The 17515-nt window shown below is 36.7% G+C and overlaps 1 protein-coding gene across 1 annotated transcript; it reads right to left on the reverse strand.

Annotated features, from left to right (window-relative positions):
• Positions 1-8674: 8674 nt before the first annotated feature.
• On the reverse strand, positions 8675-15839 carry LOC128361955 (putative protein TPRXL). Its single transcript, XM_053322555.1, has 4 exons — positions 15724-15839; positions 12919-13275; positions 11395-11558; positions 8675-8994 (listed from the first exon to the last, which is right to left on the reverse strand). Exons 1-4 carry the CDS (start codon positions 15782-15784, stop codon positions 8950-8952), a joined length of 627 nt encoding a protein of 208 aa, XP_053178530.1. The 5' UTR covers positions 15785-15839; the 3' UTR covers positions 8675-8949.
• Between the last annotated feature and the right edge of the window lie 1676 nt (positions 15840-17515).

Below are 17515 nucleotides of genomic sequence, written 5' to 3' on the forward strand. Positions count from 1 at the left end.
TTATATTGCCAGGTTTATCAGTCATATTAAAGACAGGGTGACATTTTTGTTGTTTTCCTCCACCACAGATAGTCCTGTGGAATAAAGTGTGTGTCAATGCTGTTCATCACTTGTCTGCTTCTTCAAAAATGCAAATCTCCATGGAAATTCAGCCTGTGCTGTTCATCGAGCACAACAGTAAACAGGACCTGCTGTTCACATTCTGGAGGCAAATCCTAGTCTTCACATCCAAGGATTTTCATATTTGAAATTTCAAGTTTAGCGTAAATAGGATGTGGTTTTTCTGCATGCTTACACATGAAAGCACTGGGAAAGTCCTGAACAATGAGACAAACAAACTGCATTCCGGCCACAACAGCCTATAAATCATAACTCGAGACAGGAAACTATTTTATCAAGTCTGGTATCACAGTGTTGCTTGCACGGATGAGAGCATTATCAAGTTATTACCAAGATTTAATGTGCATTTAACAAGCAAAAAACACACTGCACTTTATCGGCCCATCCAGAGCACATTTTTACCTACCACATAATTGAGTTTTGAGTTCACTCATGTTTGCTTTTCTTTTTAACTAGTCGGCACAGTATTTCAGACTCAGAAACTCTTGAGGAAATTCAGACTATGAGTAAAGGAACAGGGAACATGATCCATATAAAAATCCAGGTATTTTCCAAGTATTTCTTAAAATTTTGAAAGATTTTACCATTTGTTTTTGAGCTATGGAACTAACTGCATGGAGGACTCTGACGCATCAAAATAGATGCTCCTCCGTTAGATGCTCCAATTGACTCCAAGTCAAAAAACCTCTACTTCTCCCAAGAAATACTGAGTCAATCTTTTTCAACTAGTCATTATGGTCTCAATCATTACATTTTGGCCCTGTAGTAAGTGTGTCAGTGCTCATTTTGGAAAATACTGCTCTATTAGCAACATTTTTGAAGAGAACATAGACTGAAGAAGTCTGCCCTGTGACACTGATTGCCAGTTCACTTGCCTGCTGCTCTCCCCGGCCATCATGTTGTTTCCCTTTAACTTAACCTTCACCAAACCTTATCCCTAACCTCAATCAGTCATTTTCTGAGAACCTGCTTTTAACCTTGTTCCCAGCAGTTATCTCTGATCTACGGATACCTAAGCCCTAACACAAACCGTTGATGGGGTGCAACAGGAAACACAATTCTTACAGGAACAGATTTCAAGACAAGACTTGCAGTGAGTCACACTACTGTAACAACATTTCTATAAGTTTAATGTTCCTTGATTACAATACCTGACATGTCAGCACAATAGTTAGTGTTAGCTTCAGTCCAGGGTAGGGTGGTGTGTTTCTAGAGTGTGAAAGGAAAAACCCAACACCCCTGGCTCCAAAGAAAAAGATGAAAGCTTCAACCTGGCTCCAGTGCAAACCAGTTTTTTGATGTTGCACCTTGCTCTGTCTTTATAAACTATTCATGTGTTATCCATGCTGGCTCACTGTCATGACGTACTGGGACACTTGAACACAATGGAACCAATTTTAATGATATAAGTAAGACATGCTTTTCCTGTAACGACAAGTCAAAATTCCCAAAAAAAAACCCCAGCTTTACCTAGAATATACGAATCATCCCTCATGTTTTTATCTTTTCAAACTTGCTGCATTGTGTTCTGTATTACTTTTCCTAGAAGAAAAAAATAACCTGGCTTTCTTGCTTTTTAGTGAGCCTGGAAACCCTCTGCCCTCTGACACGCTCCACTACAGTCTGCCAGGGATCTTTTGACCAGAGCGCTTCCCTGTTTCAAGATGCTTTTTGACAAGTGTCAACCTCCATGCTGCATCGGTACTTTGAAATTCTGGTTGGTTTCTTTCTGCGGGCATCTTTCATTTCTTGGAGTAATAACAGCTTGCCTTTTCTCTGTCGTGAGCTGCCATTTAACTTCTGTGATGCAGAGCTTCTTAAGATTGGACATTTGGTCCATTTGGCCCTTGTTGCAGTGAAAATTTATATCATACATTTATTGTCAACAGATTTTTTATTTAAAAAAAAAATAAATAAATAAATGGTCTTTAGGAAAATAGAGACAGGAGGCGCGTATCCCTCCAGTTTTTTGAGACAGGTGGCAAAATATCAGCATGCTGTTAGCAGTGGTATCAATGAGTAAGGACCAGAGTATTTGCAGCTACATTAAAATGTTGTTTAATGTGCCGCAGTTGACCACTGCATTATCTATCTTATCTATGTCTGCAAACATACTAGCCTGCATTTTTCCCTGATGAATCTCTGTTTGTTTGGTGGCTTGTTCAGGAAGCTAAGGTGCAGGACAAGATGTGTGATTGTGTTCGTAAGTTAGGTAAGAAAGCAACATTAGCAGGAAAGCTCATTTAGATTGTTCAGAGTCTGTGGCTTTTCTGTTGTGTCACAAGATGCAATCAGGCTCAGTGTGACCGTCTGCTCTGCCTACGACTGAAACGCCACGTTCTTGCTATTATACATCATTATCTCATGCGTACCATCTCATGCTTATTATTCAAAAGTTCACACGGTGTAGTTTGAGTTGGACCCCCCACTCTGTAATGATTAACAGCAGCGGTGTCTTTGTCTTAAACAATCAATAATCATAAAGTGAACACTCAAGGTGTCTTCTGATGCTGTTGTTGCGGTGACGCACAGCAGATAAGCTTTTTAAAACCGACGCTGATAAGACACATAAAGAAGCAACGCAACGTTCAAGAGCTTACTGCAAAATGAGAAAATGTGGGACTGAGGGGAAATGTGAGAGAGAATTGTTGCCCTACTCCTTTTAAACATACACTCAACATTCTTTTTTGATATGATATTAAAAAGGAACAGTAAAATATGCTTTTTCACTTTCTTGCCAAGAATTAGATAAGAAAGAAGTCTTGCATTACTCTAAGGTTGCCAGCTAACTCTTAGCAAAGCTGACCAATTAGCTGGTCCATATCCTCCTTTAAAACCTGTGACTCTCATTGTACACATATGAAAGGAGCATCAGTCTTCTCATCTAACTCTTAAGCAGTTTTTCTGTAATAATTAGCTACAGCACTCATTTAAATTTCTTACATGCATTAACAGAATTGAATTGATGTTAAACCTCATACTACAAATGTAGGTTTATCTGAATAGTGAGACTATGTACAGGAAGAGCTCCAAGAAACATTTAACTATAAGTTTAGGAGTTGAAGTTTAAATCATTTAAGAGTGTATAGAGAATGTCTGACCTTCACTGTGACCAGATATCTTGGTATTTTATGCCTTCATCATACAGGAAGAAGCTTTACTAAACCCACACCTTCAGCTTATACTGAGTGACTTAATGTTACTCATTACAGAAAGTAGCTAAACTCAAGCAAACAGAAGATAAAGTGCTTTGCTCAAGTTCAGTTGGATGATAATTAAGGAGGGAGATGCATACTTACTGTACTTGCAACCTGAGTACTGCAAATCATTTTGTGAATGCAATACCTATAACATCATTTTTGTGCTTGACTTTGCATTAACACTCAAAACTACCAATTAATTAATTATGCAGCTGCTTTGACACATTTCGAAACGGTCAAATGAAGTCTGCATTTCAGTCACTTTTCAATAGATTCCTTTTCAAAGTCTCTCACCAGTGCTTTTGTACTAAGTGATAAGACACAATGCACATTTTCTGTCAAATTACCAGTAAGTAATGCAGACAGACAAAAACAGATTTAGAGCTTGGCGCTGCAAATGTTTGCAGATTACACAGCTCCAGATGGTGAAGCTCGATAAGAGCAGGACGAGGCAACTTAATGCTGGAGCAATACGCCATCTAATGGACACACGCAGTATTTTCATATTTAGTGTTCTGTGTTTTTTGATGAATTGATGACACTGAAGGATTCCCACAGTCCTCATGTCAGAGAAACAGGTTTGGAAGAGTCTGCTAGAGGCTCTCAGCAGGATTATGTAACTGTCCTGTAACTGTGTGTGAGAGGTCAGCACAGCAGGTACAAGTTAACAGTCAGACAGTTTTACGTATCTCACAAAAATTACATCATGAACTCTGACACAATGATACAATAGCAGCAGAGACAAAAGCTCTTCAAAACTCAAAAACTCAAAAACGGGTGAGGATTTTGAAAAGGGGCAAAGAATAAAGACAGATGAATTCTGCAATAACTATCACAGTATTATCTCAATAGACAAATGTTACCAAAAAAATCAAAAGATCTCATCAGAAAAAAGTAATTCCTTTTTTATAAATCAAAACCTTTGCCCAAAAACATTCTCAATAGTTACACATTTAGATGTGAGAACTGAAGACTACAGTAGATCAACATAAATGACTTAAAATGACACAATTATGAAGAAATGATCAATAATCATAATAATCACTGAATTATCATCCGGACCTGTTTTGGAAACATTCAGTTTTTACAGTCTACAAAAGTCTCTGGTCTTAAGACTAGCTGAGAAAACTGAGGTTACGCTCTCTTCATTTACCAAATAAAAGCAAACTAAAAAAACAGTCCCAGTCTGGAGTTAAACAGGAAAAAAACAAAAACAAATGGAGTCTGAAATGTTAATTTACTGACAGATGTGAGGCACAGTATTTTCTTCTTATTCTGAAAGTGAGAGAGTGAAAGGGGGGTCATGCAGAAACTGAGATAAAAGAAAACAAAAGAAATGATGAACACTGTTGATAACTGCTGAGATGATACTTCAAACACTACCACTGAAAGTACATGAAAGAAGAAGAAAAAAAAGAGAAATAATACATGAAAAAAAATGGGATTAGACCACGTCAAACTGCGCACAGACCGTCTCTATCTGTGGGGGAGGGAGTGGGGGGGGGGGGGGGGGGGGGTGTAAGAGACAGAATAAAGGAAGCAGATATGGAGGAAGGAAGGAGATAAAGACAGGAGGAGGGAACGGATAAATATTTTGGGGAAATACATTCCATGTTGGTTTGCTCATGAAGTTGAAGTAACACACACACACACACACACACACACACACACACACACACACACACACATACACATACACACAGCTGCTTACATTACAAAACAATGCAGACAAGAAACTACTCATGCTGACACTACACGCAGCACTAATCTGATGATAAACATGACTGAGGGTGTAATACAGATAGGTGAGGCTCTGTAGGAGTATAACTGTGAGTCATGAATAGCATGGATCATTTCCAAACACGTCCATACAGGAGTAACACAGGTCAAATGATTTCATATTTAAAGGAAAACATTCAGTAAAGACTATTAAACCCAATGAGAATATTATAGGGATGAGATATGACATTAAATATAATCTAAAGATCAGTTGAAACTCTCTGCTGAGGATCAAACACATTATTTATTTAAAAATTAACACAGTGAGGATAATACAAGACTTCCACAGTTTAATCAATCTTTTTTTTTTCTTCATCAACACTACCAGGAAAAAGAAACACTTTAACCTACATACAGTAACTTTCTGTACACAGTAAAGACATCCGCTGCCTCACTAAGCGCATCTGCCGGGTGCATCAGTGTTTTAAAGTTTGCTGATTAAGTCTTAAAGTCTTCACTCACCAGAGGGCCCGTCGATACTTTCTCGGGGGGTTTTCTTTCGTTAAATGCCGCCGAACCGGTCAGTCAGCTAACACTGCGGCGGTTATCGCTGTTTTCCATGTTTTATTGCTGCAGGTTAGTGACTTTTAGTTAGACTTCAAACTCTGCAGCATGAACCGCTGCGTCGCCCCCGTCGTCACCGTGACGTGACGAGCGGATCACATGACAGGAAATGGAGCTAAGGGACGTAAACAACTGTACTACCACTGACCACGTGGTCTGTTGCTCCAGCTGCCTCCTTACTGCCAAACGTTGACCTACCTGCCTATCTATTTACTTAACAAAAAGTACCAATCTATCTATCTATCTATCTATCTATCTATCTATCTATCTATCTATCTATCTATCTATCTACTTAAGAAAAAGTACCAATACAATTATCTATCTATCTATCTATCTATCTATCTATCTATCTATCAATCTATCTATAAGAAAAAGTACCAATAGCCTACATCTATCTATCTATCTATCTATCTAAGTACCAATACAACAATACGAAATCCAACATTTATCATTTCAAATAAAATATTTAGGCTATAAAATTGTTGTGTCAGTAAATTGTCGCTATGTAAAAGTATCAAAGGTGAAAGTGTTTATTATACAGAGCGGCCACTTTGAAGAATATTGTATTGAGATGTAGTAAGATATAATACTGGATTATTATTGGTGTTATTGTGTGTTAATGTTTAAGCAGCATCTAATCAGGAAGCCTCTTGAGATACATTATTCGATGAGAGAGGCCTTAGTAAAATGGGAGTGTAGAATAGCAAACAGAGTCATGCAAAAAGTTAACATACAGCTAGGGCTGCGATTAATGATTACTTTCATTATCGACTAATCTGTTGATTATTTTCTCCATTCATTGATTAAGCGTTTTGTCTGTAAAATATCATGGAATGGTGAACAATGTTGATCAATGCTTTTCAAAGTTCAAAGTGATGTCCTCAAATGTCTTCTTTTGTCCTGACCAACAGTCCACAACCCAAAGATATTCAGTTTATTACCACAGAGCACTAAGAAAAAAACAGGAAATAATTAATAAAAGATGGAATCACATAAAAAAAATGTTCTTAAAACATGACTCAAAACAACTAATCAATTAACAGCATTTGAATTTATGTAGCCTTCATTTAATCAGGAAACCTCTTGAGATACATGATCTCAGAAACATACCCTAAAAAAATGAACATATAATACAATAACATAAAATCTTAGATACATAAAGGAGAGATCTTTACTATTTAAAACATAGAAATGAAATTAGTAATTAGTAATTTAAGATGTCAGATAAATGTAGTGTTGTAAATAGTACAATATTTCCTTTTAAAATGTGTTTAAGTATTCCCTCCCACAAGTGATTGCAGGATTAATTATTCATTTTAATCTACCACTGCACACTTTTCTGCAGGGGTTGATTTTCATTTAATAATAATTTTATGTGTATTAGAAACACAAGCACATAACAAGACAAAAGATATCTTTTAACAAAAAAAATCAACTAGAGAAATTACTCCAGGATGCCAACAAAGTCAAATTGAAGTATTTAGCTCACTTGAACAGAATTAAGGATTGATTGCTTTTACAGATGTTATTCAGATGTCAGTCACAGATGTTCGGTCAACACATTGGGCTGCAGTAACCACAACCTTCACTGGCCCTTCACTGGTCCATCAGATATTTTTAAGTGTCTTGGTGCTGAGGTTACGAGTCAGTGCAGCCAGACCGCACAGTGATCCAGTCCCTGTCTTACTGGCTCTGACCTTTTTAGGTAATCCGGCTGCTTTAACTCTGGAGCCTGAGTCATCTATCTGGGTAAACCTGACTTGCTAATGAATGTGACATGACAACAGTTTTGGGTGTGTGCTGGGTGGTTTCCAGATTACTGGGTTCATTTTAAAGGTCGACATAACATTAAGATGAGTCAGTGATCACAACACTGATGGTATGGGAAAAAATAAATACAGTATGTGGGGGAAATCTTTATTTTATTGTATTTAAAACATTCAAATAATTATGCACTTTACATCTGAAGTTGCACACAGAAGAGGATTTTTTTAAACCATTAATGAGCTAAACACAAAAGGGCAGAAAAACACATTGTCCAATGAGTGTAAACACATGGAAGTCATGAATTTATGTTGAAATAAATTAACCAGAGCAGCGTTACCACATGCTGGGGAGGATTTGTGTGTCAAAACTGCACCGAGTGAAAACTGTGTTTACTTTAAATTTGGTTAAATGAAATGATTTCTCATGTTTCCACAGACTATAGTGTCAGGTCTACAAATATTTATCAAAGGCAGATATCATTGGCTGAGATTGAATACCTCAGACATGCCAAAAAAAGCTGAGCTTCATAAGAAATCAACAAAACATATATCTGACAAGTTTTAACCTGCAAGGTAAATAAGACAATTTACACCTGTATCTCCCTTGTTTGCATTAATAATAGTTACAGTATATCTAAATACTTACAAATAACCCTTTTCCACTTTGTTACATGGCTGTTTAATATTTCTTGGCATGAACACCTCTATGAACATGAAATTAAACTCATATAACAAGACTATTTCTGCCTCTGAAAACAGTTTATAGTGGTAAAACTATCATTTTCATTGAAGTCTCAAGCCTGCAACAAGAAGTAGAAGGGCAGCGAACAGTTTGCTCACGAATCTTCAATCTCATTGATTATCATTAAATTTAACAGTTTTTTTTAATTTTCAAGAGTTCAGTCTATAGACACCCACTTTTGTACCTAACCTTGGTGTGTTTGTTTAGTGTTTCTAATTCAGCAAATCCAGCTTGTGTTGACGTCATTAATACATCATATTTCACATGTACTTGTACATTCCAATTACAGTTATTTCTGTGTAAAACAGAAACATTTTTACATGCAAATCTGAAAGTATGCTTACTATACATCCATTATATACATACATACTATACTTTACTCAGTAATATCACTTGTTTGAGTGCAATTCATGAGTTTTAAAGTGCTTACAAAGACATTTAATACATCTGGTGATTTTGGGGAAAATGACATTTATAAATTGTACCTTTTAGGTATGTTTTTTCTTCAAAACTACAGAGAACAAGTTAGTGCAACAATTGATTAAACTTCAGAGCCTAAATCAGCAGAATTACAAGCAACCAACCATACAGGTCAAAGGTCAAAGCTGAGGCAGAAATATTCCACAATCACTGACAGCAATGAGAAGTGCTATATGAAGAAGCAAGAGCCTGAAAGGAAAAACAAAAACTCGTCTTTTTTGTGTTTAAAGTTTGTTTCACTGCGATTTCTTCTTCCCAGAAAAAACAGGGTTGTACAGCAAACTGGACTCCTCCTATGTCATTTTGAATAGTGAGCAAACGGAGACTCTTCATTCATTTTGCCCTGGAGAGACAAAAAGGAGCAACAAAAGGGATAAAATACACAAAAAGTGATTAATAACACAATGCCTGTCTTTGCAGGGAGTCATATGTCATAGTGGCATATTTACAGCAAGAATGTGTTTAATGTTTTTATTTGATGTCTTCCGCTCTCTATTAAGGTTAACTGGAAGCGTAAGATTTTGCCATCATACATTGGACACACTTGATTAAATTCAACATTAAGGACCGACAACAAACAAACTGAGAGAAACTGCTGGGAAACACAGAAAATGTGTTTATGGCTTTCAAATGTCAACATGTTGAAAGTTAAAATGGTGAACAGAAGACAATTTGATTGAGAGGAAATGAAATATTTCACAGAATAACAAAAATAAAATTGCGGAAGGTTTTTGTTTGTTTTGGAGGATAGAAATCTTCATTATTATTTGCTTTCATTTATAAAAAGATATAATATATTTCCCCCTACTTTCTATACTTCCTCAGAGAGAAAACTAAAATAGCACACAAACAATCACAAACATCAGCAGAGACGTGCAGTTTTTCAGTTCTGTAACCCATCACCAACAAAACCTTGTCATCAGACCTGCTCCAATATCCCTAACCTATGTTTTAAAGGCAGTTGTTCTGTGATTTATTAAACTTGAAGGTTATCTGCTCATCGTCACCTGCTCAGTTTGCAAAATCAGCAGTTTGAACCCATATGTTGTTGGAAGTACTGTACATGCTGCAGTGTGCTGTATATCTCTATATCTAATATCTTCTTGGAGCTTTTTACAGCAGCTAAAGTCATCTTGCAATAAAGATTTAAAGATAGCTAGTGACACTATTCTGTATCGTCACTGTTTTTACCCATTGGAGCCCTGAGGGTTAGTTTCACTGTCACCAGATAGGACGCGTGAGGAGTCCAGGATCCTGAGCATTTCTGAATACCTGCTGACACACTGATGAACTGCTAATGATGAGCATTCATATTCACATTCTTTTGAAAGTGCTTAGTCATGTCATGTTAACCATATTACGCACTGTGCAGTTTCTGAGACTTTTTCTCACACTGACAATCCAGTCAGGCTTCCTGTTTATGTAAAAGAGAGAGCAGCAAACCACTGTGTTCACTCATGAGAGTAAAAGGAAGAAGTGGCATATGACAGTTGTGTGTGTTTCAAAATGCCAGCCTTCATCCAATACTATGCTTGAAAGTTCAGTTCCTTGTGGAGCTCAACGCAAGAATCACAATTTAATCAGATTTCATTATAATCTACTGTAGAAATACAATCTCCAGCCCAGTGTCGGCCTCTGCTGGTGGGAACATCATTAATAAACCACACTCATAAAAGTAAGAGAGTGATAGATAGTTTTAGACAGATGGCTAATCCAAACACATGAAAAGTAATTTTTGGAAGTGCCCTTTTCTTAAACAGTTTCCATGGACGACCTCTCAGATGGTTCTGAGTGCCTGGACTCCTCCTTGACGGGGATTAGGATCACTAGACTCTTGTCATATCATTGTTTATAGTGAATTTGGATTTTTTTTTAAATCTAGAAACTGTGCCTCCTGGTTCTTAGTCTCATTGTATCCTTGGTGCCCCTCTTTGTTGATTACTATATAAAATTATTATTTTATAGAAAACAAACAAACCCCCCCCCCAAATACATCACTTTTTTTGTTGTGTTGTGTGTGTTAGGTACCCAGTTTGACACATTGACAGGATGAAATTTGGGTGGTTGAAAAGCAGCAACATAATAATGGCAGAGAATCTATTTAAAGGGAACAAGTTATGCACATTTTCAGGTTCGTATTTTTGATCTGTGGCTCTACTAGAATATTTTTGTATGATTAACTTTTTTTTCTAAATCCTGATTTAACTCATACTGACCCTTTATGAAGCCCTCAGTTCAGCCTCTGTCTGAAACAGGTCATTTTAGCTCCTGTCTCTATAAGGCTACTATACTACAATAGTTTCATAGGTTCATGATTTGTTGATGTAGTTTCCATTGGCTATGCTGAATTTGACCACTCTTTGTCATTCTTCATTCGAAATGTCAACTTTTCAAAGACATCTGTTCATGTTTGAGGCAACATGTGGAAAAACCTTAGCAACCAAGACTACAGAATGGACAGCTGTTCGTGAGCATGCACAACTAGTCGATGTCAGCTCAAAAATAAAAAAAGACTTAGTTAACAAAGCATTCAGGGCAAGTTAAAGCCCTAGACTCGCAGAAAGCATTTCTACAAAGTCTTGGAACTTTGACCTTAACATAGCGTAGATATCTAAAACCATAACAGTATATAAATAACAGAAAAACCAGAAAGAGCATAATATGTCCCCTTTAAAATCTACAAATAGGCATGGTGTTCTAGGCACTTTGGGTAATAACATCAGCTTAATTTTTTGTAACTCACCATCGGGACATCGTCAAGCCTCTCAAAGTTGGACCTCGGTGATTGGGCACATTTCACTACAGCCACGACCAGCACGAGGAAGAGAACAATGCAGAAGATGCAGAGGACGGCCACAAGGCCGGGGTTTGCCACCAAGTCACCTTTTTTCCATTCATGTGGAAGAGCTGAATGTGAGACAAGCACAAACCTAAACTTCCTACACAATCAACAAACTGCACACAATATTTTGTCTCTCGAAAAAGATTAGTCTTGCAAAAAGAAAAAAAAAGGTTCAAGTTCTTGTCGGAGGAAGTGTATCACAATCCATGGACATTTACAAAAATTGACACAGCAGTTGGTTTCAGTTGAAAATTTTGTCGTTTTAGCGACCTCCTCTGGCATTTTTTCACAGATGTAGTTTAACTGAAATCTTATTTTATGTCCGATAGGAGGCATCTTTTATTCTCAAATACCCTTATTGGAGCATTGTCTGTTTGATATCTTTTTAATATAGCTGTTAAGCCAATGTTAATTTTTTGATTCAGCCAAGTAGAATTTTTATCTGTAATCAGTTTACTACAAACTGAGCCAGCCAGCCCGTTAGTGACTTTTTCTGGTAATATTGGCCTGATCACTCTGCAAGGCAGCTGGATTCATGAGATCACGACATCACGAGATTACATGAGAATCTATCATGTCAGGTTTCGAGTAAGGCACTTATGTCCGAACCACCAACCAGTGTCGTACTGATCAGTGACACAAATCCAGCTTCTTCGCAAGGTAAGACAGAGATAGAACCATGGTTGCTCCAAACACCTGCCAAGTAATTTTTTCTTTTTTCTAAACAGTTTCTATGGATGAACTCTCAGATGGTTCTGTCTAACAAACCATCTGGTGCCTCAGGTTACTGGCATGATAAGTATAGTCTAATGCTGCTCTATAAGTACTTTTGTAAATCTATTTTCTTGTTACTCTACTCATTCATTTTTACAATACTTTTATGGTGCGTTATCATTTTATGTTTTGAGATCAATGTTATAAAATATGTTGCCCAATATTGTTTTCAGTTTCACATTTGCTCTCATTAAAAATGTCAGCTTTTACTGGAATTGTGCAAAGCTTGCTGCAAGCTACGCCTACACAAATATTGAGGAGATGAAAAACATTTTCTTCTCAGGCAGCTGGTTTAAGAGTCTAAAGATTTTCTGCCCTCTAGTTGCCAAAAATCACTGAATGCAGCTTTAAAGCAAATCTGTAAACTGCAGCCTAAGAGACACACAGAAATGAAACTGAGCTCACACACAGCCCTCGCACTGACCTATTTCACTGCAACATAAACTGGTTGGTGATTAGAACGGTGAGAGGATCATCTCTATGTACAGATATATTTGTTTTATTGCACTGAGAAAAGGAATAATAGTAAGAATCATACCATATCTATGTGAAAGTATTACAAGTTATGTTTAAGATCATTTAAATTCTACACTTTTATTCCATGATCCATTATTATTTGAAATAAACCCTCAGCTCCAACAGTGGTCTCACCTGGGCTGGATGCATTTGCGGTGGTGGTTTCAGTGACATTGGGTGAGTCTGAGGCTGCTTGGACTGTTGAACTGTGGGAAACTGTCTCATTGGACGTCTGGTTGGTGGTGCTGGTTGTCGTCGGAGAGGAAGTGATGGGATGTGTCACGTTTGTCCCGTTTTGAGTTTGTGGGGAAGTGGGGGTTGGTGATGACACTTTAGCTGAAGTAACTTCAGTGGAAATTTGGTGTGTTGTCGATGGTTGCAGGTGTGACACAGTAGGTGATTGGACTTCATTTGTTGGAGTCACACTTGTGATGTGTTCAGCACTTGTGGGAATCGTTTTTACCTGTGTAGTTGTAGAGGAAGTGTCGGTGCCTGCAAAAGAACAAACAGTGTGACAGTTTATTCACAGTACCCACAATTGATCAAGATAAGACTGCTGGAGAGGGTTTGTTGGCATTTTAATAGGTAGTTAAAAATAAAGTAATTTTTTTTACTTGAAAAAATGACAGTGTGGCTAGAAATGAGAAACATGTTTACCACTACCACTGTGTGCATGATCCACAGTTTTATTACTAAGAATTTCAACTGGGTAAATGTTTGATCGTCATCACTTAACCGCATACATACAGAACATAAAGGTTGATGTGAAAAGTGACTGTTTCTAAATCTAAAATACATAAATTCATCAGAGACTATCCTGAAGTTTGTGTTTTTGGGCCCTGAAAGTATAAAAAATGATGCAGTTTTAATCTAAAGTAGGTGTACAATTTAGATTCCGTCAGAAAAATTATATTTTGGCTTGTTCCAGTCAGTTTCAGACTATACATTTGTAAGCTTTTTATACATTTTGTTTGAGATTTTTTTTATGGAGCCGAGGAGAGGCCACAGAGAGACTAAATTACAAATTAGTGCTCAGAATGTAATAATCCGTCCTATTATTTAACAGATTTCATCCTCATGCCATTGTCTTGTCCAGTGTACACCCTCACTGTGGGTCGCTTGGATTCAATAAGTTTCATTTGGATCTTAGACCAAGCTCTGGATAAACACAACATTGTGTTATCCCTTTGGATCTCTTATAATATCGAGTCAGATTTGTGTCAATTGCAAGTCATGATGCAGTCCAATGTTTATTGTGTGTGGAAACCTTTGGGGTATTTTTTCAAGAATATTTATTTATTTGTTTCATATACAACACAGAACAAAACAGCTTGGACATGGCATGAATCAACACTTCCTGTCAGTCTAGCGCATCAATAGAGATGTCCAAGTCTACCTCCCTTTCGCTTTCTTTTTAGGACTGTATAAGACATATTAATGTCTTTCCTTGATACCCTGAGCTTTTAAGGATGGCAAGCCCTTACAGGGGACATATTACAGTGTAATTAGTTTTCTGTTATTTATATACTGTTATGATGTTGGATATGTACGTTAAACATGGTCAAAAGTCCAAAATTTGTGGTGAACGTCTGTAGTAAAGCTACCTGGCTATGTCAAAAGTCAACCTGCCCTGAACATTTTGTTTACAATATTTTTTTTCTACCATAGTGATGAGCTTCTCATAAATGGCTGTCTGCTCCATATCCATGGTTGCTAAGGTTGTTGCCAAGGTTTGCTTATATGTTTTTTTGCATAGTTTACTCTTGTATTTCGTATCAGATTTCAGATTGAACATACGAATGTATTTGACAAGTTGACATTTAGAGTAAGGAATGAGGAAAAAAGTAGTAAAATCTTATTACTACAGTGTGTTGCAGTTGTTTGTTGATGTAGTCTCTAAAGCTGGCGAAAGTTTCCTGATGGGAAGTTTGCATGAGCCAGCCAATCAGAACAGAGTGGGTTCATCAGGTGGGGGCTTTAAAGAGACAGGAGGTAAAATGGCCTGTTTCAGACAGAGGCTGAACTGTGGGGCTGTGTACACGGTCAGTTAAGATAAATAATGTTGTTTTTTTGAAAACTGTAAATAATGCAAAGATATTCCAGTTGACCCCCAGTTTAAAAATATAGACCTGTAATTTTGCATGATATATCCCCTTTAAAGTGTTCAGAATCAAATCTAACCCATATCAAAACAACATATAAATTGACTACTAAATGCTACTAAATGGAGCTTGGAATTAGATTATTTTGTCATTTAGTGAAGCTCTTCTCTGTCATTCTATCATTAAGGCAGCTGAGCTTGAGGCTGTGGAATCTGTGGCGTGCTTAATAAAGCAGAATTAACAGTCTGTCTGATGTTGATTTGTGCTTACTGATGATTCAGACAGACAGCATACAGTTGGCTGGCACAGTGTGTACAGGCAGTGTGGTTAAAGGTGTTTGAAGAAGTAGCAGATGCCACTGTAGGTTCAGCTCAGGATCACTTTCACTGATCAAATATTTGCTTCAGTTTCCACCCAGGCGTGACCATCCCATTTACTTTATCTTCATCTCCAGTTTACTAAAAGCAGATCACATTTCATTGAGCTTAAAGCAGACTTGACTTATTTTACAGTTACAAATAAATCTATAGCTAGAATATAAAGAATATAAAGGCTTCTGTGTTACCACAAGGCTGCATGTTTTTATCTACTTTTAATGCCACAGATGCCAATATTTCTGTGTTACATGTAAAACCGATAGTAAGTACATTTTCCTGTGTGGTGAGGAAAAAAAGCTGCACCAAACTTCCGCAGACAAGGTGGCTGAAAGTCCCTCTCATAGACGGAAGTTCCCTGTTTGCATAACTTTGCATCTTTAAAGGACTTTTACCGTTGAGGTAAATTGTCAAACTAATATTTAACAGTTTAGCTGCAAAAAAAAAGTGAAAAGATGACTTACCCTGACAGACTGTCACTGCAAACAAGGACATCAGCACAGTGAGGTGCATTGCTGCAGGCATGTTGAGAAAGGAAAGAGCTGGCGGTCATTTCAACAAACGTCACACACACTCACACACTCACACACACAGGCTACATCCTTGACAGCAGGATGTGTTGAATGGCTGAGGAGGAGTGCTATAAACGTTTGGTCATATCAAATCTTTTGAGCTGTTTAGTAAATGTTTGAACAAAGTATTTGCCTATAGCTCCATCCCTGCAGCTCTTAATAAGTAGCGTTAGGCAGAAAAGTTTATACATTTAAGTGATAATAATGTTCCTAGGGTGCTCTAATCTGTCATAATCTCAAACTGTGCTCTGTGGTTTAATATCTTATTTATTTGCATGGTCACTGTCATTTCTTTACTCTATTGCTCCGTCTATTTTATTCAAGTTTATTGTATTTATCTCCTATTTTATTTCACTTTTATAACGCTATTTGTCTGTTTATATCATCTTGTGTTGCTTTTGTTTTGTCGTAATGTCTTTTATATGTCTTCTCTAACCCACTTTGAATTGTCTTTAAAAATGGACATTATATTTTATGTATTGTTGTATAATCGTGGAATAATTATATCAAACAATAAATCCCTTTTTTCTTGCAACATTTGACTGGCAGAAATAGAAAACATACATTCTAAAGTAAGATGTTAGGTCGTAAACTTTTCCTGTTATTTCCATGTCACAGCGTGAGCAATAAAGTGCAAAGAACCGAACGTCCTCCCTGAGTAAACACAACCGACGGTAAAATAATTGTACAAATAAGCATATCAGAAATTGATTTAGGAGTAAAAGAAAAAGCAAACACTTCCTGAAAGGTGTTCTTGTTCCTGATTCTTTCTTTATTGCAGCAATGAGGTGTTCCACAATTTGTGACAGTATCTGAATTTAAATGTATTCAACAATGTACATATCAAATGTGATTTTCATAAAGATGAAGGGTCAGACTTATGTATTTATTCACTGCTTGTCCAAACTTCTGGAGAAAAATGGAAGAATTGTCAACAAAATGTATAATTAGGATAAAAGTTACTGAAAGAACATCATCATTGTCTCTGCCAGGACTTTTAATCTCAATGAGATTTTTCCTGGTAAAATAAATTAAATAAATAAAATCACATACTTTAAATGCAGAACTTCTGTTTGGAAATGTCATTTCATTTTCTCATATCCAAGTCATTAAAACAATACAATAAATACAGCAATCAGGATTATTTGATGTATGCTTATTTTTTAGTACATTACACATATTAGTATGGCTTATGATATATTTTTATGTTGGAAATGGTTGATTATTTATTATCAATCTATTATGATGTGAACACAGAAGCGGAACCTAAGATGTCAATAATATTAGAAATATGCCTAGGGCGTTACAGATTTCTACTTTCAGGTTGACACCATTTAGTATTTTTCCAACTATCACATAAAATAATTGATCCTCTAACCTGTTATAAGTAAATACACTTTCACATTTATATATAATCTGTTGGAAATATACAGTACAGTACCTTAGATTACATTTACAGTAACTAAAACTACTGCAGAAAATAAACTAGATTCAGGAGTCAGGAATCAAAGTCACACCTTCAGTTGAGGACCCTGTGACATGTTAAAAATATTTTTTTAAACCTTATATTTCACAATCACGTTACAGGTTTTCATACTCACAATCATGCGATCATTTATATAGGTACCTTAAAAAGTGATCATAAGCGAGAGAACAGGCAGGAATTGTTTGGCATAAACAGAGC

Source organism: Scomber japonicus, chromosome 7 (assembly GCF_027409825.1).
Source record: "Scomber japonicus isolate fScoJap1 chromosome 7, fScoJap1.pri, whole genome shotgun sequence".
In the NCBI taxonomy this organism is placed as follows: Eukaryota; Metazoa; Chordata; class Actinopteri; order Scombriformes; family Scombridae; genus Scomber; species Scomber japonicus.

Coding starts and splice junctions, on each gene's coding strand:
- LOC128361955 (XM_053322555.1), bottom strand. CDS start 15,784: ATGCCTGCAGCAATGCACCTCACTGTGCTGATGTCCTTGTTTGCAGTG. Junction 13,276..15,723: donor TGCAGTGACAGTCTGTCAGG/GTAAGTCATCTT, acceptor GTTCTTTTGCAG/GCACCGACACTTCCTCTACA. Junction 8,995..11,394: donor GGCTTGACGATGTCCCGATG/GTGAGTTACAAA, acceptor TTGTCTCTCCAG/GGCAAAATGAATGAAGAGTC.